Here is a 25,828-nt window from a genome sequence, read left to right on the forward strand (position 1 = left end):
TGTGTTGTCCATGTTATGTCAATTAAATCCAGGGGGCAAATATTGATCCTTAATAAAAAGGTTAATTTTTGACACTGTTGATGAACTACATGTACTTAGTGTAATTAATTTTTAATTGCACATTATTCATATTTTTTTATCATATAATGCTATATATAATATTTTAGCTAATAATACAGGCAAATACTGTTAACACAATGTAAAATGATAGCAAAATACTGCAACATTCCTTTCAGTACAGCAAGTCCCCCACCTGCCTTTCCAGTGACATCATTGTGGTGTCCATAGGTGGAGCTGTGGAGGACAAAGAGAGGGACCACACAGCCTTAAATTCTCCAGCTCTCACAGAACTCCACAAGAGACACACATGAGGGCAGGAGATCAACACACAAGACACGATAATAGTGATGATGATGGCACCAGCACAGACTTATCTGCTGCTCTAGAAAGCACATTTCTCAGATCTGTGTGCGTGACCACAAAGAAAAAGCCATTGGATGATAATCTGCGCGGATCTGGAGGACACTGAATGGAAGTAAATAGACAAGAGGAGGCGTAAGAAACAAACGGGGGAGCGCCTCATTCAACACCGAGCTTTCTTTGAGTGTAGCGTTTCACTCCAGGATTTTGTTTCGTTGTAGACAACACATTGTGGCACGTAAGGATCTGGATTTAACGGAGGGAGAGTCGGGAAGACCCGTTTTATCGAGTCATGAAGAAGAACAGTTCAACAAAGCGGGTAAGACATCGAGTCCACTCTATTGTCCGTGAGGTGCGCCGCGAGCCTTTGTGCACTAGTATGAAACACTGCAGCAAGTACACTTCAGTTTACACTAAACTACACTGTTTTACACTGTTAAACACTATTTAACAACATTTTCAATGCACCAATGCAGTACACGCATTATAATTATTTTATTCTAGCTGTAAATGTATAAGTCGACATGATATTATTTCGCACGCCTTTTTTTGGAAGTTGACTAGGCTCAAAATAATGAAAGGAGTAATGTTGACTTTATTTTAATCACACGAGCAACGTCAAGGTACAACTGAAAAGGTTTGCCCTGATTTCTTTTAATATTACATTAAAAATAAACAGAACCTGAATGCTATAACCAGAAGCCAGTATTACAGTTTCCAGAAAACTGAATAAGACTGCTGGCATATGACTATATTACACAGAATTTTTAAAAATTATTTTAATTCAGACTATAATTTCATGTACACATTTACTAACAAATATTAATGATTAATACATCTAAAACATAAATTCTAAAAACCCAAAAGGAAACTCTTAAGGGAAGGCATGGTTTGAAAAATTCAATTTATCTTCTGGGACTACAAACTGAACACTTAACATGCAGTATTAATGAGCTGATTAAATTACTGTCCAAAATGAATAAAAAGCATAATAAATGGCACTCCCAATATTTCCTGTCTAGACTGGCAGGCGAAGAATTGGCATGTTTCATACAGAATATTCTGATTACATGCATAAATAGCTGAGGAAAGTCTTTTTCTGAATAATAAACATTATGGATATTGTTCACTCTTGTCTGTGAGATCAGCATAATAGAATTTTGTTTCTTGCCATTATTTTGCATGTACACAGCCTTTTCTCATCACACTCAGTTCAGACTGCAAGATCCCAATGTTGAGGAAACACTGGCGTGTGTATGTGCATGTGCTGTGTGAGAAAAGTGCATAAGTGTCAGGAATGTGATATGATCTACATGACAAAGACATGGTCTTTAAGAAAGTCTCCCCCATTCTAGAGACTACGATTGTGTCTCAAAACCTAGTGAACTGCCTTCCTAGACAGCATATTGCACATCATAGACTTACGAAGGCCTAGAAATGCTGTTTAGGCTTTGAAACACAGACAATTAGATCATAACCAACTGGAAACCTGTAGTCCCACTGGCATGTCTCTGTTTTCTCAGGGCCCTCAGGACGCCAATCAACAGCCCATGCAGCCCGACAAAACTGGCTGGATTCGCAAGTTCTGTGGCAAAGGAATTTTCAGGGAAATTTGGAAAAGCAGATTTGTTATACTGAAAGGAGAGCAACTCTACATTTCTGAAAGAGAGGTTAGCTTTGGACAAACCTTTTTTTCTCTTAATGCTTTTCTCCACATCTTCATTTGATTGATGAGATGCTACTTGTGTAACATGCTTACAATGATATTCAGTACTGCTTTCAGTGTGAGAAAGTAAGAAATGTGTTCCAGTTGCGTAACGGCATAGATGGGATATGTGACATGCCCTCATCTTTGAAAACCATAACAAAACTAGACAAAGTAAAAGAAAGCACAATCCACACTGCAATATAATAGTACACTTCCAATGCAGATAAACATGTATTAAAATTCAGAAGACATGTAGTTAAGCCAAAAATAAAAATTCTGTCATCATTTACTCATGTCGTGCCTTTCAAAACCCACATGACTTTTTCTTCATTGGAAAGGAGAAGTTTGAGAATGAAAGTAGATGGCAAACAGGGACTGTCAATCTCCAAAAAGGAGATTGCTTCATAAAATATTATAAAAGTACTCATTATTCTTCATTGTATGAAAAAAACTGCAGTTTGGACTTTCGACACAAAAAACCTCAATAAATAAATAAACTATCCGTTTATTATCCTGCTCTGCTCAGGTCAGGCTTGCTGTGGTACACAGAGCTGCGTCTTACAGTGTTAACACCTTTATTCAATTGCAGACATTGTTCTGGAATTAGAGCCGGATGTGCTGAAAGGCCGAACATGATGAGATAAACATGTAAACATTCACTTGGCGGACATTTCCAAGTCCAATGCAACACAAACTGTCAAGCATGTGCCTGACATTGTGGTTCCCTTCACTGCCCAAGTGAAGGTTTAAAGAGAGGTTAAACAAGTTCAGTAAGCATTAAAGAATAGGGAAATAAAGGGCATTTATTCAGGAGCGAGGCTGATTTACTGCAGTGTGGGAGGACGAAGGGAAGGAAAAGCAGGATTGAGGTTGAGTCATGGTCACGCAGAAGACTGTTTGCTGTGCTCAGCATCAGAATGCCGAGGCAGCATATGGGCTCTGGCTCACAGCTCAGAGAGAGGATTGACCCTTTTAGTGCTTAACAGCCTGAGGTTTCATCATACTGTCGTCTAGATGTTTCTCTCCAGCTGCCTAGACAGACAACAGATTTTAATGATCCGATGTTGTTGTTTTGGTATCATGTTTCCTAATAGATGAATGCCAAAATGGTGTATTTCCAATCCCCATATTTATATAGCGGTCTGAAGATCCTAGCTTGAGGGGTATATGTAGTTCTTCAACATACAGTATACACCATCAGGTATCTGGGCTTAAACTTTACAGATTCTTTTTTAAAAGATTTTTTTATACAGTCTTCTAGTTCACTCAAAAATGAAAATGCTGTCATCATTAACTCCCCTTGATATTGTTCCAAACGCACATGACTTTTTCTGCAGAAACACAAAAGGAGAATATTTGAAAAATTGTGCTGACTGCATTTTTTTGTGAATACGAACTAAGGCTTTCAAGCTTCAGCAGTGCCAGAAAAGTATCAAAAAGGATTAATTGTAGACTACTTTCAAAAATGTTCTATGGTAACTAGTTTTTGCCAAAAATACCATAGTTAGCTACAGCAAAATTACTACCTCAACAAAAATAAATGAAACTGACAAAGATTCCATACTAATAAAAAATAGTTTTACAGTAACTTTAGTAACTATGGTTTACCATGCATCTTTAATAAAGAAAATACTTTTTTTGGGGGGGGGGATTTTATGAAGAAAATATCAGTGATACTTGCCTGTGCAACTAACTGCCATGCTACTAGGGAGCTGTAAGTGGTTACAATCAACAAAGAGAAGTCTGTTGTTTCACTGGAAGATCAAGATGTGACATTTTGATTAAGAATTATGTAAAAATACATGCACTGCTGAATTGGTGACACGAAGATCAATAACCTGTGTTAAAAAAATAGATAGGGTGAATTTTCATTTCACACCGCTTTGGGCAAATTATAGTCTCTAAATTCTCTTCACATTGCTCAGGTCCCATTTTTAACGTAAACCTATTTAGTTTTTTGGCACATTTTATCATCTACCAGGTATAAATTGCTTTGGAAAGTATAAGCACACCTCTTCTTAACAAACTGCATACTGCAGTTTGAGCTGTCTGCAGGGTTAAGGGCTAAATTATGAGCAATGGCAATAGCAAGCACCACTAATAACCCACTGGCCATTCATTGTATGTGATTCCGCTTAAATCAAATTGACATAATTGAGTCAGATGATAGTAGACTGAAGGATGGCAGTAAGCTGAGAATGTGTTCTAGAAAAAACTTCCAGAACAGCTCACAGGAGCAGATGTCATGCGAGTGTTGTTCGGGGTCAGATTCCTGGCCGCTGATGTGGCAGATGTAGGGAGAGTCCACAGATAGTAGGAAAACTTTTTCCCACTCACCCAAGACTGTCTTTACATTCACACACTTACTCTGGTACACTGCTCTCTCATGAATGCTTGAATCTAAATTTAATTAGGCGTAGTTTCCGGTCTTTTTTTGTTCCGCTTAGTTACCCTAAATGGCATCTACCAGAACTTCAACATGAAAGTAGAAGAAGATAAGAGCTGTCTGTCTGTGTCGTCTTTTTGTCCTCTCAAGCCCAAATAAGGAAGCTGTGGTCTTCATCTACTTTGAAAGTATCTTAACATTGCTCTTCTGCTTTTTGGAGCCATATGTGAGAAGGCAGACATCGGTCTAATGGCCACAACTTGTTCTATGCTCGATACTTCCTCTTTACGATGTTCTTTTCCCCTTTGCTCATCTGGTTTGCCTTTCTAAAATGATGCCACTGAAACAGCATTGAAATCATAGTCCTTCCATTTGGGCGATTCACAATCAGTATCCACCCTAAACGGAAACAGCACTGCCAATAAGGTTACATGATACATACTGGCTGCAGTTGGTACTTCTTTTGAATAAGCGACTGTTAAAAAAGTATGTTCTTTACAGTATTAATGTGGTAGTAGTACAACACAGTACAACACAGTACATTTGTCATGTTGTCACTGCCAGAATCGGTTGCGTCTCTTCATTGCCATTCACAACTCCTTTCCACTTGGCCTCGTGGGATAGTATAGTGTCCATTGGATGTACATTCAGAATCTTTCCAGAAATAGTAGGTCAGTAGGACTTTTTGCCTACTGGTTTATGAATGTTTTTCAAATGCTGTCACTGTCTTTGATTGCATTTGGATCTAGTGTGAAATAATGTCTGTCATGAAAGCAAAAAAAAAAAAAAACCATAGCACAACAACAGCCAATCAAGTTATGCAGGATGCAATTTTGGACCAATGAGATTTCTCAGTGGGCAGGGCTACTCTAACAGAAACCAAGCAATCAACTAAATTGTCTGTAAAATTGTGCTTGGTTAGGATGCTAATGAAGTAGTTTTTGGAAAATTATTGAAAATAATTGGAAAGCTTTTGCCAGATTCAACATTTCACCTTAATTTTTCACATCACAATCAGCCAAGAACTTGAATTAGTTCATGCATCCCATTTATCTCACTCCAGTTTACTTGTCATATTAGTACATATGTATAGCATTTCTCAAAAAAGAGATCTGCAGATGTCAGATGTGCTGAATGATTCTAGCGTTGTGAACTGGTGCAAATGGAAAACGTCATAAAATGAGATCATGCAGTGCAATAGTAAAAGTAACATGTCTACAGACTTTATTGTATATATTATATGTCATACATGTACAAATACTCAAGGAAAGACGTGTGACTTTTTCTTTTTACAATTGCCGGCATCATTCTCTAGGATGATGGGGTGTAGTCGTCCACCTACATTAACACAAGTAGAGCAAATGAAAACGACGGATGAATAATTTCACACGTCAGGGCCTGGCACAGCTCGGACTCACTTGCTGGAAAGCGAGATCAACAGAGGTTGTCGTGCCTTGTATAGTCATCAAACCATTTCTTCTCCGTCTGGTTTCTTTAGGTGTTTTCTTCTGTTCCGCAAAGTATCAAAAGGGATCTTGGTCACACTGTGTCAGATGATTATTACTGCAATTGCAAGGACGGCAGGGAGAAATTCCAGCAAGTTGCAGGCTGGTTTTACTCTGGAACAGCAAAATAGCATCAGGAAGCTCAAAATGAGAAGCTTGTTGAACTGAAATTATAAACTCTACAACAGTGGTTCTTAACTTATGGGTCACGACACAAACATGGCTGCAGGTCTGTTGTGGTCAGAAGAAATAAATTAAACTAAATGTTTAGGAAAAAATAAACATGTGATCGTGCAAAGTTATAATACAGTAAAATGTAGGGCTCCACAGTTAATCAAATTACAATTACGGATGCCACAATTATTTAATTGTTCAAAGCTGTAATTCATCGTCCATTTATGTTATTCTGAGTGCTTGTTTTTTCTTTCTACAGGTTATCTTAAGGGTTTTTCCATTGTTTTAATTTTAGTTTTAGTATAACATTATTATACCATGCATATTTTTACTTTTTTAAATTTATTTTTTAAAGAAGAAACCAATCCAATGTATAGTTAACATTTGAGGCTTAATACTATAGAAAAGCAATAAATTATTTTCAGTTTGAGTGTTTTCAGCTTATTTATTTTCATATAAAATTATGGCATGCGGTTGCTTCAAACAATGGTATAAACATCATTCAATGTAAATTGTGATAATTTTAATTAATAATCGCAATTACAATTTCAATGTAATTGAATAATGATTATGAGTTTTGTCATAATCGTGTAGCTCTCGAAAAATGGGCAGGAAGGAAGGGAAGGCAGGCAAAAACAGTTCCCATATCTTTTGTTGTTATGGTCAAAGGCCTTGCAGTTTTGTTGAATGTAGTTTGTGGTGATATGAATGCATTTTTAGCACTGTTTGGTCACGACTTGATGTCCAAAAGCACCACTTGTAAAGCAAAACCTGTTGAAAACCACTGTGCTAGAAGTCAGAGAGGAAACACCTTCAAACTGTCTTCAGTAGGTTTGTAACTGCGGATGTCAACTTGTCAACACCCTACATGAAGCGGCTCGCCCTTTCTTCCCTCACCTGAGCAAGCAAACATGCTGCATTTAACCCTACAAGATGTCACCTGTAGCCTTCACATCATAAAGCAGCATTGGTTGTATCATTCACAGATTTTTACTTAAACACTTTGCAATGAATTTTTCATATGTGGGCCGATAGGACACATTGTGAGGAGTATTCATTTCAAATTCCTCTTCAGGGTATTTGGCTACTCTCATACACCCTCTCAACTGCAATGTTTTGTGACCCTATAATGGACGTTTATGAAAGGATAGGCTGGTTAATAAAGAAAGCAAATATAATTTTGAATAGTGAAATTCCATTCATACAGAACTTGACCAGCCCTTTGAAAGACAGTGAAACACGAAACGATGTCTGCTCATCTCTGAATGATTCACCTGACATCAGACTGAAACAAAAGGACACCTGAACAGGAAATTCTCCATAATAGAGTTGATTTGTTGAATAACATGAATATGAATACACACTGGAAACTGTGCATTTGAGCAACAAGAAAATGTGAACAAAAACCAGCAAACCGTAAAGGATTTTTTTTCCCCAGGCTAATACAAGTTAAGCTCTATACTGCTGCCATGCTGTCAAAAATAATTTTGACTTATATGACACAGAGGACTGAGTAATGACTGCTGACCCCAAACTTATTAATACATACATATATATATATATATATATATATATATATATGTATGTATTAATAAGTTTGGGGTCAGCAGTCATTACTCAGTCCTCTGTGTCATATAAGTCAAAATTATTTTTGACAGCATGGCAGCAGTATAGAGCTTAACTTGTATTAGCCTGGGGAAAAAAAATCCTTTACGGTTTGCTGGTTTTTGTTCACATTTTCTTGTTGCTCAAATGCACAGTTTCCAGTGTGTATTCATATTCATGTTATTCAACAAATCAACTCTATTATGGAGAATTTCCTGTTCAGGTGTCCTTTTGTTTCAGTCTGATGTCAGGTGAATCATTCAGAGATGAGCAGACATCGTTTCGTGTTTCACTGTCTTTCAAAGGGCTGGTCAAGTTCTGTATGAATGGAATTTCACTATTCAAAATTATATTTGCTTTCTTTATTAACCAGCCTATCCTTTCATAAACGTCCATTATATAGAGCATTTAGACTAACTTCTTTAGTATAAAAAATTTCATAATTTGAGCAGTAAAGTTGTTAATCATCTACTTTTCTCTGGATTCAGTCGATTTCTTTCCTACATTTTTTTTCATTGAATATCCTGTTTCAGTCTGAAACATTTGTGAACAGCAGTTTTGTGGCAGTATTTGAGAAACACGCTCCATAGACTTCCAATGTAAGTGCATCACTGTAAATACAATGTCAAAATGATTTTCTGTGGTACTCAACAGCACGCCACAGATGCTGTTTGTAGAGCTTAAGTGTTTTGAACCTGGAACATTTCTGTAACCTCACACACAACAAAAATATTGTTTAGAGCTCCAGACAGCTTTAGTTAGATAACAGAAAGTATCTTGATTACGGAGAACATATCAGGCAGCCTGGCAAAACTGTGCAATAATTCTCACAGTAGTACTTCTTTGTCCCTTCACTCTTTCTCTTGAGAAACACAAGGTTTGGCAAACAAGTTTCTGTAGCTTTCTTTTGGTTGTTTAAGATGCTGTTTTTGACTATTCAGTGTGTGTGTGTGCCCGCGCGCGTCTCGTTTGCAAAATGATGTGTCTGTTTAAAGCTTAATGTACCCAATATTAAATATAGATGATGCTCTTTATTTGCAGTTAAAAAGGTCATTAAGGCTAAAACTGGCTTGTTACTTGAGCATCTGCCAGTTCGGTTTTAAAAAGGCAGTTTCAAATGTTATGAAATCCAAAATAGAGCACATGTTGTCAGATTCATATACAACCACTTAATTGGACTGCACCTACTCAGTTTAAAGGAGCAAAGAGCATAACTACAAAAGTAGTGGTGTAGTTCACATTCATTCAATGAATTTAACCACTGAAGTATTCTTTCTGTATGTTCTCAGATTACAGATTACTTTAACTGTGCCAGATTTGTTGTCAGATAGCCTATATCAGGGTCATTTTACAAGTAATGCCGGTGAAATAAATATCCTAATGTGTTATCACACTTTTTTTAAAAATTCAGATGATTTTTTACCTTACTTTAATGCCTCATTGTCATTCATTATATAGTGCATTATAAGTCATAACAGCATACTTCATTATTTTGTTGAATCTAATTGTATTGAGGAGTTCTTAATGTCCGGTATTGAGTGCAAACATTGTGTGTACTGTGTCCCGACTGTCCCCTACTGGAAAAATGGATTGGATCAGATTGCCAGTTAATTGCTGCCTTTGTACTGCTGGAACAGTAGATGTACTATTTGTACAGCCATTCCCTGTTGTGACACCCCATAGTGCACTGGGTGTGATGCCAATCTCTCAAGTACTGCACTGTAGAGCGGCTCTGTAGTACAGAACACAACCAGATGTGTGCTTGCGTGCATAGACAGCTTTTCTGTCTTTAGTAGAGCGCTAATGGAAATTGATTGTGACTTAATGAGAACGTTCTGATTTGCAGGTGATAGCAAATCAGACCATGGTGTTCACTGTGAATCTGGGTTAAAAGGTTCTCTTCTGCCATGTTTGGACCAGTGATGTTCTGGAGCTGTCTTGGTTAAAAGTTAATATCACTGGACATTCAGATGCTCTAAACAGTTCTTAACAACTGCACCAACTAGACTAAACCAAAAACTGACCTCAAACATCATACACCTTTAAAATGCTGTGCTGTTTTTTGTTTCCTTAAAAAAAAACAAAAAAAAAAAAAACCCTTTTGAGTAGTGATGCACCAAAATGAAAATTCTTGGCTGAAATGTAAAATTCTGGACACACTGGGCAGTAGAAACGCTCATTTTAAATTAGCCTTTGTTTGGAATAATTAAGCAAATTATATATTTATAATTATATTTATTCCTTAATGACTCATGAAACCTGTTTTGGATCAGAGTCGGTTTTCAACATGTACAATTATGATTGTATTATTATTATTATTATTATTATTATATTATAAAAGTACAAAAGTATTATTATTAATGATTTTAATAATAACAACAACAACAACAACAACAACAACTATTATGATGATTAATAAGTAAATAAAAAATAAACTATTACTAGTATTAATCAATATTTTAGTCATTACATTACATTACAAATGTAACGTCATTACAAAACTACTAAAATCACCCCTTTAAGTTATTTCAGAACATATACATAAATATTGAGATGTATGTAGTCAATTTTAAACAAATTTAAAGCACAGTAATAAAACCAAATCTGTACTTTCTACAGGTCAAAGATGAGAAGAAAATCCAGGAGGTGGTGGATCTCACCGACTACGAGAAGTCTGAAGAACTTCGCAAGGCCAAAAGCAGGAGCAAAAAGAATCACAGCAAGTTCACACTTCTGCGTTCACGGCAGCCAGGCAACACGGTCAGTCTCTACAGGAAGTTGGGTTTCACAGCAGAGGATAATAGCTAATGGCTTTAGGTCTCAGCACTAGAGCACTGCTGGGCTGGTTCATTAGTCAGTTTGCAGTCATGCTGTAAGACAGTGATCACCTGTTGCACAACTCAAAGATCTGTGTCGCTTCATACATTCAAACATATTAGAGCAAAAGGAAATTAAACAGGAATAAAAAATGGGTCTTGACTGGTTATTTGTTCATACAGACATTATTCAAACTGCTTCTGTAATCTGAACAGGACAATTCAAGAGTCACACCTGTTTGTAAACACTGTTTTCAATACCAAACACTGACTGTGTGAACACAGCCATTAAGTCTCAAGTCTAAGACGATATTAAACAATAAATCGTACTCCAGCATAGTTGGCACGCCGTTCTCTAAGCACAAACTTGGACCGACCTCTGTAGTCATCCTATCCTGAGTAATTGGCTTTCAGTAAGAATGGCTTAGCTTATTGCTTTCACTAGCACACCACAGGCCGCCACGAATATCCTTCATCCTTTAGACCAAGACAAATAGTACATCTTAACAATTATGTTAAGGCTCCTTGTTTCTTAAAGGTGAAGTATTTGATTTTTTTTCTGTTGTTTTTTTCCCCTATGTTAATACTGTCTCCAATTAATGCAGAGACTATAGGTTAAATATCTCTATCCATCCATAAACCTACAAACTTTGAGGCTTCTTGAACTTTTTCAGAGCTTGATTTTTTTTCAAAGCCAGCATTCAAAGTCAAGACAAACTTTGCTTTTCTATTTAAAAAAATACAAATAAAAAACTTCAACTCATTTTACCTCTGTTTGCTTACATAAAATTCGAATTGCATTTCAGCATTCTGTTTGCCACCTCAATTAAAAATCAGTACAAATTCAGGAATTTACAAGGCGTTTTCAGTTCAGTTCTGAATCAATTATTCTGATCTCCTGGCTCAACTTATTGTGCGAGTATGGGGGAATCTGAAAAGAAACACAAATCATTTTTGCCATTCCATTTGGTGGAAAATGAAACATTTAAAAATGTTATTGTCACCTCTCCAGAAATGCAATTTTTAATACAGTATCAGTCCTTTTAGAAGTCTGCATTAGTTATATGTAGATTTAAAGCTTTTCTGGTTGTCTAGACCAGTGTTTCCCAACCGGGGTGCCGTCTGTCGAGAGCAGGGGTGCCGTGTAAAAAATCCTTTTTTAATATTTTTAAATTGCTAAAATGTTCAAAAAAGCAGCTATTATATAATATCCATTTCTGATGTTGCCAATAATTAGAGATGCACTGAAATTCGGGCTGCCGAAAACTAGTTCACCGCTCAGGTTTCACTTTCACGTGGTGTGACGCTCTGCGTACTATCCCGCTCTATTCGTGTTCGCTCCGCTCAATCGCTCCACTCGTATACCGTTCATGCGAATCGGAACAGCACATTCCACTCAAAAATTGACAGGAAACATCGATGTAGTACAGTATTGTTTCTGTCTGCAATAGCCCTACTGTGTAGTAACATGGTGTGGTAAATGGGCATCTCTGGTAACGCTGCCCTCTCATTCATTGATCTGCTAACCTTCAAATTATCATATCGAAGTTAGAAATTCAAATATTGTGACAAAATTAATTTTGTAGGGTGCCACAAGTTTGTTAAAATTTCCAAAGGGTGCCACGACTAAAAAAAGGTTGGGAAACACTGGTCTAGACTCTACAGCACATTTTTAGGCTTTCTGACGAAATATTAGGGGTTACGTCTGACCAATCCTTTAAAATCCAACGCTGAGACAAGGGGTTAATCCCCAGGAAACAAACATGGAGGGTCTTAGGAAAATCCAGCAGCAGCCACTCCCTCCCAAACACACAGAAACACAGCACTACATGGTTAATAAGTCCCTCTGCCCCACATACAACAGCTGTTCCACATGCAGCTCAACAGGGGAGCCACCATAATACATGACCTCATGAAAATCACCATCTTTCTGCTTTTCTCTTGCCTGCCTCTTTTTTGCACCCTTAAAAACACGCTTCCCTAAGTAACGAGTTAGCACCTAATTTTAATTACCAAAGAATCCAAAAGCCTTACAGAAACCATATTCTACATATTTGTAGCATTATATTTTCCCCTTGAGATCCACCTGTGAAGCTAGTCAAGTTTTCTTGCACCCAATTTGTTTTAAATTAAATTTTCTGCCCTCCCGACACCAAACTGAATTAACAAAGCTAGTTTTGCTGTTGTAAGCATTTCACCTAGCAACCAACCAAAACACCCTAGCAACCCAAAACTCCTAGCAACACACTAAAAACATTTTGAACACCTTCAAAATCTCACAATGCCTCAGCAACCACACACCAGCATGTACAAGTTTTCCACCGGACAAAACTCCAGTCTTCAGTTTCACATGATCCTTCCAAAATGAGTCTAATATGCTGATTTGGTGTTCAAGAAACATTTCTTATTATTATCAATGTTGAAAACAGTTTTTTTGTGGACTGGAAACCATGATTTGTTTTTCCAGAATTCGTTGATGAATAGAAAGTTGGAAAAAATTTATATAAATGTTACAAGTGTATTTGCTGTCGCTTTTGATCAACTGAATGCATTCTTAATGAATAAAAGTATTAATGTCTTTAAAAATAAATAGTTTTGAGCCCAAATAGTTAAATACAGACTGCAGTAATTCGACTGACAAGGCGTTTTTCTGTTTCCCACGATATTTCCCCTTTAATGGTCAAAGTGATTTGTCAACAACAGTACAAATACATAGCATAGGGCGCATAGCAGAGTCTTATCTACACAGCTGCAGCATCCAGCAGACTGTGTTTGGAAGGCTTGCAGTGTTCTTGCCTAATATGGTGGTTTCTGCCTCACTCTGTTGCTGCATAGACTGAGCCATATGGCCGTACCTGCTCATTTATGCTTGGCTCACTACATGTTTGTGTCCGCCTAGAACAAGACTGAAGGAATTTTCACCACGTGTGTAGGTTAAAAATGAAAAGCCAGCAGGGTTCAGGGCAACACTGGTCATACATTAGACTGTGTTTGCTCTATAACCTGCACTGGCTTATATGGTTGTACTTGGATAAATGAACGTTTCAAACAGCACACGATATTACATTTTCTCTCATCCGCCACATGTAGGTCCCAAATCTGGTGTTTTTGGCTGTCAGTCCAGAAGAGAAGGAGTCATGGATCAATGCTTTAAATGCAGTCATCACCAGGGCCAAGAATCACATATTGGATGAGGTAAGCTAGACATTTCCATATTTTTGCATACCAGTGCTGCTTGCTATTAATTATTTACAACCAGACTGCAAGTTAGCAATGTATTGACCAGGCAATCATATTTTGGACACTTCCATTAAGTATGTTTCTGAACGTAGGGTCAAATCATCTTAGCAAACACATAGTAATCTGTTAAAAGCACTCTAAATACCTTGTCAAACACACAGCAATGCACAGGAAACCACACAACATCCTAGCATGTTGGTTGGAGGGTTTTTCTGACTTGGGCCAGTGTGTATTCACCTAGCAACCATCCAAAACATCCTAGAAACCACATAGCAACATTTAAAAATTGGAAACGTAGCAACCGCATAACAATGCTCAGACAACCTCCCACAACACCCCAGCAGTGATTAGCATAGGCAAGCACCACTCCAATTTCTTTCAAAAAATGTGTAATGTAAAAAACCGAACACAGATTGTCATTTGCAGGTCCTTGGAGAAGCCACTTTTATAAAAACTTCTAATCACAAATTTCCTGCCCTCTCATTCCCTGATCTTTTCACAGTTTGTTTGTGAAGGGATTTGCTCAATTTAAAAGCGGGTCTATAATCACACTCGGCACACAGTGGGAGAAAATGAATCACTCCACCAAAAATAGATGGCAGTCACGACTTTCAGCATTAAAGCAGCCAGATCAGAGCCCATCTACACCTTCAGCTTCTGATAACGAACAAGATTTAATCTGGCCTAACCATCCATGCTGTCTGAGTCCTCCAGATCAACACTTGACATGTCGTGGGGACCAGGCCATTGTTTGGAACCGTGAACATACACACAGTCATTTCAAGCAGGCTGATTATGACACAGCACACCCAATGTACTTGATATTTATTTACATAAACCAGAGACACCATGTGCTTTCCTTTTCACATGTCATTGTGGTGTGATTCATACCCTACATTCAGTTAAAGAGGCAAGATCACTCATACCACTCAACAGGAGAGGAAACAGACGAGTTATGTTGTGAAATCTTCTATTGAAGCTTACTAGACTGTTGTTATAGCTATTCAGTATATCAGTTTAAAATGAGAGAACGGTACTGTCACATTGTTCTTTCTACGGTTGTCACGATGCCAGCATTTCAGTAGTTCATACAAATACTTGTACAGTTTCACAATTCTCAATACTATGACAAAACCTAAAATGCTATTGAAGACACTCGTTTATTTAAAAATATTAAAAATATTAAAATATTAACAAATGATAAAACTTAGTCTTCAAATATGGATCAAATAATTAAATAAATATGGCTAAAGAAGAAAGAACAAATAACGATAAAAAGGTCTTTTGCATTTTTTTTTTTTCAAGACTAGGTATTGATTCAAAGTCGATTCAATTCCACAAGACCTTAGTCAGGGAAGCGCCATATTTCAGTTCCGACTGGAATGAAAATGAGGCTGTGAGGGATAAAAATACAGTATGTTCAATAGATTGTACTGCTGAAGAAATGTCTTTCCAAAAATAACACAGTAGACAAGAACTCCACAAAGCAGTTTTGAAAGTTTCTGTCCACAAAGCTCTAGCGTTTAATTCTATTTGATTTTTATGTGATTCTATAATGATTAATTTGGGATTATTTCACTAATGTCAACAGGCATGCTTCAATTATTTTGAACGGTTGTGGAAGTGACAGAGAAACAAGTTGCACACCAAGATTCGCCACTGACTCACCAACATATATAAAGACAATAGGCGTGCTACAGTTCTTTTGCACAATTTTCCATGCATCTAAGGAAAACACAGATTAAAAGAGCGAACGATCTTGGCATTTTAAGAATCAATATGGGCCATATTCTTTTTCTGATCTGCATGGTTTGGTTTTGCAAATTATAGTTTGTCAATGTGCTCCTTATCTGTTGCCAAGCACTGCTGCATGTTACAAGTATCAGAAATGTGTAGGCAGGTTTAGTGACTAAAAACTGAAAATATATGCATTCACTAGCCACAAACAACACCATGCACAAATCATACTAGATTTTTACATATTCTCAGCTTACTTGTGTGAAACTCTCCACCACCAGTAGGGTAGTGGTAGGGTACAGGAAGCAGTCATCATGGTGTTGCTAGACGGTTGTGTGTTCTAAAGGTTAAAGGGTTAGTTCACCCAAAAATGAAAATTTTGTCATTAATCGCAAAAAAGTATTCTCATAGCTTCGTAACTTTAGGTCCACTGAGGTCACAGATCATCTTGGTACTTTTCTGGACCTTCAACATGGTAGTTACCTTGCTGTCTATGGGAGGGTCAGAGAGCCCTCAGATTTAGTCAAAAATACCTTAAATTGTGTTCCGAAGACGAACGAAGGTCTTACGGGTTTCGAACAACACGAGGGTGAGTAATTAATGACAGAATTTTCATTTTTGGGTGAACTAACCCTTTAACTAGCTGCTTCCTTAGTAGTCGATCATTCCTGACTGTAGCACAAACAAAGCAATATGAGTAACATATTAAATTTTAATACTTAGAATCAAGAGATTAGAACAGATTGCCTCAGCAAACACCATTAATAAATTATATGTTAAAAGCTCTATAAACTTTATTTCATACAAAGTTAAATCAATTTGTCAAAAAATACAGAAAGTAATCTTCTAAACCAATATTTTGTTTTGTTGTTTACCACCCCTCCTTTAGTCCATAAACCCTGACCAAACACAGTAAGAATAGCCATACACTCCTGGCCAACAAACAAAAGCCATCTCAGAACACAAAGTCTAGGATTGTAGCATTTACAGCATACATTTTCTCATAAACAACAGGCTGTGCTGACACACTTGATTCAGTTTAATAAATTCTCAGATTATTCCCTCCTCCTTGTACAACCCAGAACTCAAACATTCATCCACTCTGCCGAACTGCTTGTGTCATTATTTGTACATCACATACTAATAATAAACAGACCCATCAATTAGTCAATCAATATACCAGCTCTCCTCCCGCAGGCTTGCGTGAAACATGTAGCTGCTGCTATAGTTTCCATGTTACTGATTTGTTCAGTTGGGCTTCATTCCAGCGCTCTTTGTCCGACCCCTTTAGGTGACAGTGGAAGAGGACAGCTTGTTGGCCCATCCGACGCGTGACAGAGCTAAGATACCCCACACTCGCCGTCTGCCCACCCGCGGGCACCTCATGGCTGTGGTAAGTAGTCCATTTGCTCTGAATATCATCTCATTTAATGAGAACGTCATTTTGGGAAAAGGCTGGAACGATACATATGAAACAGTCCTTTAAGGTGTAGTTTATCAGTTTTACTGATTACTTTTCGTTTTAAGACAATCTAGGGCTCAACAATAAGGTTTTTTCTTCTTTCCAGGTCAGGCAAGCCCACTACTCAAGTTTGTAATTTTTAAACCCATTTTTAATAATGCTACCATGACAATTCAGTGTTGGAATTTTAGTTACCTCATCTATGTTGGTCAGGTGGATAATTTTGCATACTTATTGTTGAGCCCGTTTTTTTTTTTTTAAAAAGCACACTTTAAGAATTCTTGCTTTTACCCTGCAGAAAGACTTTGGTCTAAAACCTACTCACACTTTTCAGGCTTCTACCACAAACTCGGATGGCATGCTGACACTTGACCTCATCCAGGAAGAAGACGTCCCCTCCGCACAGGGTCAGGACTCTCATGAGGATACCCTCGATAAAGCTGCTTCTCAGCACACCCCAGATTCCCAGCACTCCATCAAAGCTCCATCAAACTCCACCTCAAAGCTCTCAACTCTCAACGAGACCTCTGGAAAGTCCCAGAGTCTGCCGCGGAAAAGCGAGAGTGCCTTCGACTGGTTGGAGAACCATAGGACACCGCAGCTCCGCAAAAAAATACCCACATCTGACAAGAACCGCTGTGCTTCCATGGATGAGATCCTCACACACTGTGAGACACGAGCCCTCCCTCACTGCTCAACTTCAGCGCCCGTGCAGCCCATCAGCCAGCTACAGGACCTCATCACCCAGAAGCTAGAAAGAACTCAAGAACTGCTGACAGAGGTACGGGTGCAGGGCAAGGGGAAGGGCTCGCCGGCTGGGAAGAGCTCCAGCCCGGAGGGTCAGCGGATGGAGGCAGAGAGGCTTCTGGAAGAGGCGGCGTCCACTTGGGGACAGGCTCGTGACGTGCTGGAGGAAGTAAAAGAACTCAGAGCTTTATACAAGCAACTTGACTCCGCCACTTCTGTCACACCCAGTCCTCCACAGAATGGCAAACTAAACAGCCCACAACAAGCAAATCACCGGAAAAGCATGATGTGAGAATACAGAAAGTCCTCCATGGCATCATTTTTCAATGGACTCTTCATGTTGACTGCTTTAGCATTGCTGAAATCAACAAAAAATGAATAACATGAGCTATACGTGTATGTATGAATTGTCAAAGAGCAAATCTAGTTTCTTCCACTCCCTAATATCAGCATCAGAGCAGAAATACGAGGTCCTGGTGGTTTTACCAACCACAAGCTGTTGCGTTGTACCCTCCGGTATCAATTTTCACAGTGATGTGGACAGGGACAGTAAAAGCACCGAGTCATTGAGTGGCCCATCAGGGTAAGACAGGGTGAGAAACACCAGACGGTGGTGATGTTTTTGTCATCATCAGCCTACCACAATGTGAATGTTTTCCCTCTGTTTCATTATACACTGGAAGAGCTAAGTTTCAAAATGGTCGCTGACCCCTCGGTCTATTTTATTCCCTGGGTCAGTTTTGTACGTAATAATAATAATTCACACTTGCACACTTGCTCTGCTGTTAACACAAAACAAGCTTATAATAAGATGCCATCAGGGTGCAGCCAAAGGCGATTGGCGAAACGATCATGGATAGTAGAGCGTGGTCTTTGTCCAGCAGTGCTCTGTATCCCGTCAGATGGGCTCTACTTGTGAACAAAGCCATGAACATGAACACATATGACGTCTGGTGCCAGTGTTGCTGTGGAAAGTGGATGACGAAACAGCTGCCATTAAAGACGAGACTCCATGCAGTAAAGGAAACTATTAATAATAATTACACATTTGCACTATGGAGAATGCTGTAAAACGAGAGTGACACTGGCAAGCTATCTTTTCAAACCTAAGAGGCAGAACAGACAATCTACTGTAGGCAGGGAAACATGGGTCGTGTAGCTCCAAATCTTTACACCTAAGTGGTATTTCCGAAAATGTTGGTATCTCTCAAAATCAAAAGCTGCCTTAGTGTATTTTTCAAAAGGGCACATGCAAACTGCATTTCAAACTCTTCAAAGACTCTTAATGCTTGTATATTTTAATTGTCAAAACTTTTTGCCTACAAGTTGCCTGCACCTCAAAAGAAGCTTTTAAAGCAGGATTTTATGTTGCTTGCGCTTTGCTTTGCAGGAATTTTGTCTCTGGGGAACTATGCAAGATTGCATGGGTGAAACTCACGAAACCGGTCAAGAACATGAACACGAGTCATATTTCACCCCAAATATTTTTTGAGAGAAAGAAGAAATTGTGTTTTGCTTGAAGTAAATTTATTATTTTCTTATTAATGAACTTATTTTCTAATTTAATTTAGAAAACAATTTAATTTTTATGAAAATTAAGCACATTTCCCCATCCAGTTCTCATTACCATATTCAATTTATGCTGATACATTTATTATGATAATTTTATTGTACTACTAAATAGAATTTTATTGTACTACTTTACTATAAAAATCTGAATATAATAAATTACCAGTGCATAACTGTCATAAAAAAAGAAAAAAAAAGTCAACAAGGAAAAAATAACAGTCCTGTATAATTCATTTTCTTTTTGCATTATATAATTTCTAATATTTATTTTTTCTGAATTTTGGTTTAAATGTGACCCAGACAGGTTTAGTGAGATTCCCCCACATATAAGCTTGAAATAATCCACAGGTATCAGGATTTACTGGCAGTGTGCAGTACAGTATAGCGTTAAACGACCAAATGGTATGTCTTGCCAGTATAAAACACCTTGTTTTACAGTTAGTAGCTAAATAATGTGTTTGCACAATTCTATGGGTACAGGTCAACCTGTTCTGTTACGAAGACTTGATTATAAACAGTGTTATATTTTTTGTACATTTTATTGTAAAGTGCTTTTTTGTAGAGAAAGACTTTGAGGAGAGTCTTTGCTTTTTAAACGTTTGACTTAGAAAACCACTTCCCTGGAAACGCAACTCAACCGGACATTCCTTGCTTCTGGAATCTTGTCATTTAAAAATAACTGTAAATTTTCGCTTCCAAAGGTAATAAAGCACAAAGCCTATGGCAGTCCTTAGCTTTTTTTTATTGTTTGTTTAAAGTACAGATAATAAATGTTTTTATTCACTACCCCTCCCATTTTAAGTTATATTCTTATCATATTATCGCCACGCAGATGCCAAAGGTTTTCTGTACCTCATACAACTCTTATCTCAAACAGAGCAATGTTGTGTGATCTTTTCAGGTTTAATCAGACGAACTGGTTTTGTTTGGTCAGCTGGCTGTGTTATGATCTGATTTTTTCTGACAGTGCCAGCGCAAGGTGAATCTAATTACCCGAGCATCTGTCAGGTAGCCAGGATCATATTAGGGTCATATTAGATTACATCAAAACCAATCCTGACATCTTTCCTATCACACAGGTCTTATCACATAGAATAACAGAAACAGAGCCAAATTATTCCTGTACTTTGATAGTCATACATTACTCATTTATGACACGTTTACTTTAGGTTGACATCACAAACCATGTGACTGCTTAGAGCTGATGTTTCCTTAATGCTTTTTTGAACTATATGTATGCCATAAGATTGTTCACCTGTTGTCACTATTTTTCTGAACTTCTGCAGACCTTTTGATAAAATGTGAATTTGAATGAAGAGGAAAATCTCTCATTTAGCTTTTGACTGTGTTATTGTGGTCAGACTAGTAACGTTGTATTTGTGAGCTAGTGCGTCAGTGCTAGACTGTCTTATGCAATCAGAAAGGAACAAACAATTGATTTTGCCTGCTTCAAATGACAGAGTCTGGCTATTTGAAGGTTCATGTTAGAGACCTGCACATTAATACAGAAGAAAACCTGAATGTTTTTGGATTTTTTCTATTCCATTATCCTCACAAACACAATCTCTCAGATGGACAGTTAGTTACAAGCTGCTGGTAAACAACTCAGATACTCAAATGTCTTTTCTGCTCTTGCTAATCACATTTATATGGACAACTGTAAATCTCTGTGTACATTATTTCACATTTCTGCAGCTAATTGTAAATTGGGTCAGTTTGCAGTGCGGAGAGCAGAACCCTGTAAATGGGTGTTTGTAAGCTCAGGACCGGCTAATCTCTGATGTACTTGAGACAACCACTTGTGCAATTAAAGTGATCTTCATTTAACATCCCTGAATTCTGAGTGTTCATATCTTAAGTGCAAAATGTAGAAAATTTTGTCTGTATAATTAAATTACATACGCTTCATTTACAAAATCTTATATTTCACTAAAAATACTTAAAATCACATGGGTAAATTAACCAGAATTGTTTATCAGAGCAATATGCCTTGTTGACATATCAGTCTATCACATTAAATTCACTCAACATGAATATTATTATCTCTCTAAATTGATTATTGATAATTATTCTTGTATTCAAACCAACCTAGATATGAAAAAATCTATATAAATTAATTATATATTACATGAAAATGAAATCGAATATCATTTTTTTGCAATATTAATAATAATTTAAAGGGGTCATATGATGCTGCTAAAAAGAACATTATTTTGTGTATTTGGTGTAATGAAATGTGTTTATGCGGGTTAAAGTGAAAAAAACATTATTTTCCACATACTGTACATTATTGTTTCTCCTCTATGCCCCGCCTTTTTGAAACGCGTCGATTTTTACAAAGCTCATCGGTCTGAAAAACACTCCAAAGAGAAAGGAAAAATTGAAATCGCATCATATGACCCCTTTAAATTAGTAATTATGACCACCGTCCTTGTGTGGTTTACACATTTACACTGAAATAAAGCAAGCAACAAGAAAAACCCAACTTGTACATATATACTAGCTATACTAGCTATAAGAACACAACAAAACTCAGCAGGTGCTGTGTGCGCCAAACCGCATGTGGCTTGAAACGCAAGAAGACTGACAGACAAGTGACAGTAGAAGCCACGGACTAGCTATATATGAGCCAAATAGGGTGTGTTGCCATGGCAGGAACGTTTCACCTAGTTAGGACTGTGTCAAGAGGTGTCAATGCATTCCTCACACCCCACACAGAAGTGAGAAGGCGTTACCAGGCTCTTCCTAATCACAGAGCCTGTAGCTGTAGGATGTCCCCCAGGAGTGCTTTAGCTCAGACAAGGGTTATTATAGTTGAAACCATAAAAAAAAAAAAAAAAGTTTTATTTAAAACAAACGTTAACTGAAATAAATTAAAAGAAAATTCTCATTTTCGTTTAGTTTAATCAGAATCAAATCAGAATCAGCTTTATTCGCCAAGTCAAGTGTGTGTGTTTTTTTAGGAGCTCCTGGTACATACATACATATATATATACAGTGGTGATCAGTAATGATTAGGAGTACTAAAATAACTAAAACTGAAATAAAATGAATTAAAAAAAGAAAACCTAAGAAAAATGGAAAAATGACTAAAACTAAAATGACTAAAAACAAAAAACTAATTAGAAATATTAATAAAAACTACAATAGTATCTCTATACTATTACAATAAGACTGTCTCAGACAAATGTGACCATATCTCATGCTATGCTGACGCAAGTTTCACTTCTGCAAAGAATTGTTCCTGTTATAATTTTATGAAAGCAGTTTACTGTTGTAATATCCAGCTACTAGGGGTGTTTTTTTTTTTTTTAAACATGTTCCAGCTAGTTTCTAGCTGGTCTAAACTGGTCCTTAGCTGTTATTGGTTGGTTGACCACCCAGCATGTTCCAAAAACCAGCTTGGACCAGCTAATAACCATCTCCAACCAGCTAGAAACCAGTTAACATGTTCTAAAAAAACACAGCTACCATTTTAGATTTTACAACAGAGAGACAGAATGGAATTTTTCTGATTATAGTTTAAAAAAAATCTTTATCAATCATTAATAGTACCAAGATGCTTAGTGAAAAATGAATAGTATAAAAATGAATAGTATAAAAACATTTACACAAATTCACAACCAAAACCAGCACTCTTAAACTGGTGAGAAGGGTTTCCATGGCAACTTCCATGCGAAGGGATACATTGGTACCAAGCAATAATTAATCTCAAAGGAGCAGTAGGGCGGAACCCCACAGCTGTTGAGCTTGTCCATGTTCCCACAAGACACTACAGGGGGACTGATGGGGGGCATCAACACACACTTAACAGAAAGGAGATAAAGTCCAAGTAATGTTTTAATGCTTTTTTGTCCACATTTGAGGATGTTTATAATTACATTAATCTTTAAAGAAATCATTTGTGATCTGGAAAGATCCAATCTGGACAGTTGTCCACTAACCAGTGACCTCTGTACGACAGAATGATTTGCTGATGGAAACTGAGGGGGCGGAGTCAGTTCTGCAGTCAGAAGTGTCACTAATGCCCTGATGCTCACACTAAAAGACATGTGATATCATATGCTTTATCCATTTTTCATTCTTCTGTCTTTGTATAGCCTAATGTAAAACGGGGGGCAAGATGTATAAAAGATGTATTCCTCACCATACATATTCATCTTTTATAGTATGACCATCATGTGTTTTTGAGAGATGTTATAAATACAGCCTATAGAATCAGAATCTTTATTGTCATACATAAAGTACAACGAAATTATGTGCAATCCTATTTCAGTGCAAAAATAAGGTTTACAGTTAAAACAACCACTAAAATAAATAAATAAATAAAAGACCAATATGTGTATGTAAGCAAACATACACATATACTTACACACACACGCACATGTAAAGTAAAAAAAAAAAAAAAAAAAAAAATTGAATGCGGCACAGAGCTGGGCTTAGACTCAGGGCTGATTTAAAATATCATAAATCACATACAACTATGTGAATGCACTGAAAAAAAAAATCATTTTCTTAATCAGTATTTTTTTATCAAGATAAACTCTAAAAAAAAAAAAAAAAAAAAAATTATATATATATATATATACTTTAAGCATCAATATTTGCATATTGTTCAGATTGAGACAAAATGGAATATTGCACCAAAGAGACATTTACATTCAGTGTTCATTTAGTATTGCAACCTGGGGTATGTGCTGTTTTTCAGTCTGTTTGTTTTAGCTTTTATTGTCCTGTACCGCCGACCTGAGGGTAATAGTTCAAATAGATTGCTACTGATTGCTTAAGATAAACATCACTTCTTATATAATATCAAATGAGAAGATTGATGTTCTGATTGATGGTCATATATTTTTTTTCTTCTACAGACAGAGGACATAATTGACTGACAGCCAAAACCTTGACATAAAAATCACCCAATTTGCAAAGCATCAGTATCACAGGATTAGTTTTTAGGATAAATTAATTGGTACGTCAGATGTTATCTGCAATGTTTATGGTGTTTTCAGGCAGGATAAGCAATATATTGAAGTCGTTAAGATGGGTGTGTCTTTTCAATTTGTAGACTGTCCTCATAATGAAATGTTAGAACCAATATGTCTTTAGGTTTTCTCTAGGAATCACTCATTAAATCTGCTTTGCATTACACCATTATGCCTGTTCCTACTGACAGTTGGGATCAGACAGCTTAAAGCATTTACTGTAAGTAGTATATTCATACATTCATTCTTTTGGAATATTTATAAATATTTAATATTTGTATATATTGTGTTTGTACATATATGAATGTATGTATAATAAAAAATAAAATATAAACGGTGTATTTATTTATTTATCAAGGCCAACACACATCAATTAAGTGAACATTAATGATAACTGAAGCCCCTTAAAATGAGTTACAAATGCCTATGCTTCAAAAGGATCCCAATGCAGTATGCCACATTATGCTATATGATCCGCAGTTTCACTTCTTCCCAATGCACCAGCTGGAGTTGTTAAAAATAATATAAATAATTATATGCGTTAGTTTGTCATAAAGTTATGTACAAAGGTAGAACAGAGATGCGTATGAACAATCATGACTAAAAAATGTTTAGTCACTTTTTGGATTTGTATTGCATTTGTATTTCATGCAGTTTAAGTACTTCAAAGCTGTACTACTCCAGTAAACAGAATAATTAGCTTGTCAACAACAAGTGTGACAGCTATGGAGAAAACAACATACTATTCATATTTTTGTATACATATGTAATGCTAAAAATAATCAGCTGTAATTTGCCAATTAAATTAAAATTAATACCAATGCTGTGTGTACACTGAATGATTACCATAAACAGTTGTATTTACGAGGTAGGCCTACTTCAACAATACCACAGTGCTACTAGGTTACACACACACACACACACACACACACACACAGAGGCGTAATGGTTTTTATACTGTAGCAAACCGTATATTCTATCATACAAAAACTTTCTGGATTTTTACATTCTCAAAAAACAAACAAACAAACAAAAAAAACCTCATTCTGTATGATTTGTAAGCTTGTTTCCACAGGGGGACCTCAATTTATGTCCCCACGGTGACACGAGTCCCCATGAGTCGGTGTGTATTAAGTTCTCACCGGGATAGAAAAACATGTATCACTCACACACACACACACACACGCGTGGAAACGTCTTTCTACTTTAAGTGTTTTCGTGTAGTGTTAATATTTTGGTAGTCTTGTGGCGTTACCTGCAGAACTTCAGGCTGCACGTGCTTGCAGGTGTTGTAAAGTCTTTTTCGTGACTGGAAGTGGCAAACGATAGCGTGGATTACGCATGGCAGGTTTCATTGGGTTGTCGGTAAACATACCATTGCTCTTTTTGTCCTCTGTTGTAAAACATTCCACAAATTCAAACAAATCTGTAAGCGAGAGACTCAGACTGAAGTCTTAACTGATAACCGTGAAGCCGA

General features: G+C 37.0%; 1 protein-coding gene and 1 long non-coding RNA gene across 3 annotated transcripts; one reads left to right on the plus strand and one right to left on the minus strand.

Moving 5' to 3' along the window:
• The first annotated feature begins 471 nt into the window (after positions 1-471).
• Positions 472-19,300, plus strand: LOC107697224 (pleckstrin homology domain-containing family O member 1-like). Of its 2 annotated transcripts, XM_016497922.1 has the most exons (6): positions 472-739; positions 1,944-2,090; positions 10,418-10,558; positions 13,705-13,809; positions 16,883-16,984; positions 17,388-19,300. In XM_016497922.1, exons 1-6 carry the CDS (start codon positions 713-715, stop codon positions 18,090-18,092), a joined length of 1,227 nt encoding a protein of 408 aa, XP_016353408.1. In that variant the 5' UTR covers positions 472-712; the 3' UTR covers positions 18,093-19,300. The 2 variants fall into 2 exon arrangements, with proteins under 2 accessions (XP_016353408.1, XP_016353409.1); XM_016497923.1 differs by lacking the exon at positions 1,944-2,090.
• Positions 5,775-25,828, minus strand: LOC107697225 (uncharacterized). Its single transcript, XR_001635174.1, has 3 exons — positions 25,607-25,828; positions 5,933-6,133; positions 5,775-5,852 (listed from the first exon to the last, which is right to left on the minus strand). It is a non-coding gene; the product is annotated as an uncharacterized LOC107697225 (long non-coding RNA).

This window comes from Sinocyclocheilus anshuiensis, unplaced genomic scaffold (assembly GCF_001515605.1).
Source record: "Sinocyclocheilus anshuiensis isolate Anshui unplaced genomic scaffold, SAMN03320099.WGS_v1.1 scaffold1292, whole genome shotgun sequence".
In the NCBI taxonomy this organism is placed as follows: domain Eukaryota; kingdom Metazoa; phylum Chordata; class Actinopteri; order Cypriniformes; family Cyprinidae; genus Sinocyclocheilus; species Sinocyclocheilus anshuiensis.

What these genes read in the sequence shown, in the direction of transcription:
- LOC107697224 (XM_016497922.1), top strand. Translation starts at nt 713, where the DNA reads ATGAAGAAGAACAGTTCAACAAAGCGG. An exon ending in TCTACATTTCTGAAAGAGAG is followed by an intron (nt 2,091 to 10,417) that starts GTTAGCTTTGGA and finishes TACTTTCTACAG; the next exon opens with GTCAAAGATGAGAAGAAAAT. An exon ending in GCGGGCACCTCATGGCTGTG is followed by an intron (nt 16,985 to 17,387) that starts GTAAGTAGTCCA and finishes CACACTTTTCAG; the next exon opens with GCTTCTACCACAAACTCGGA.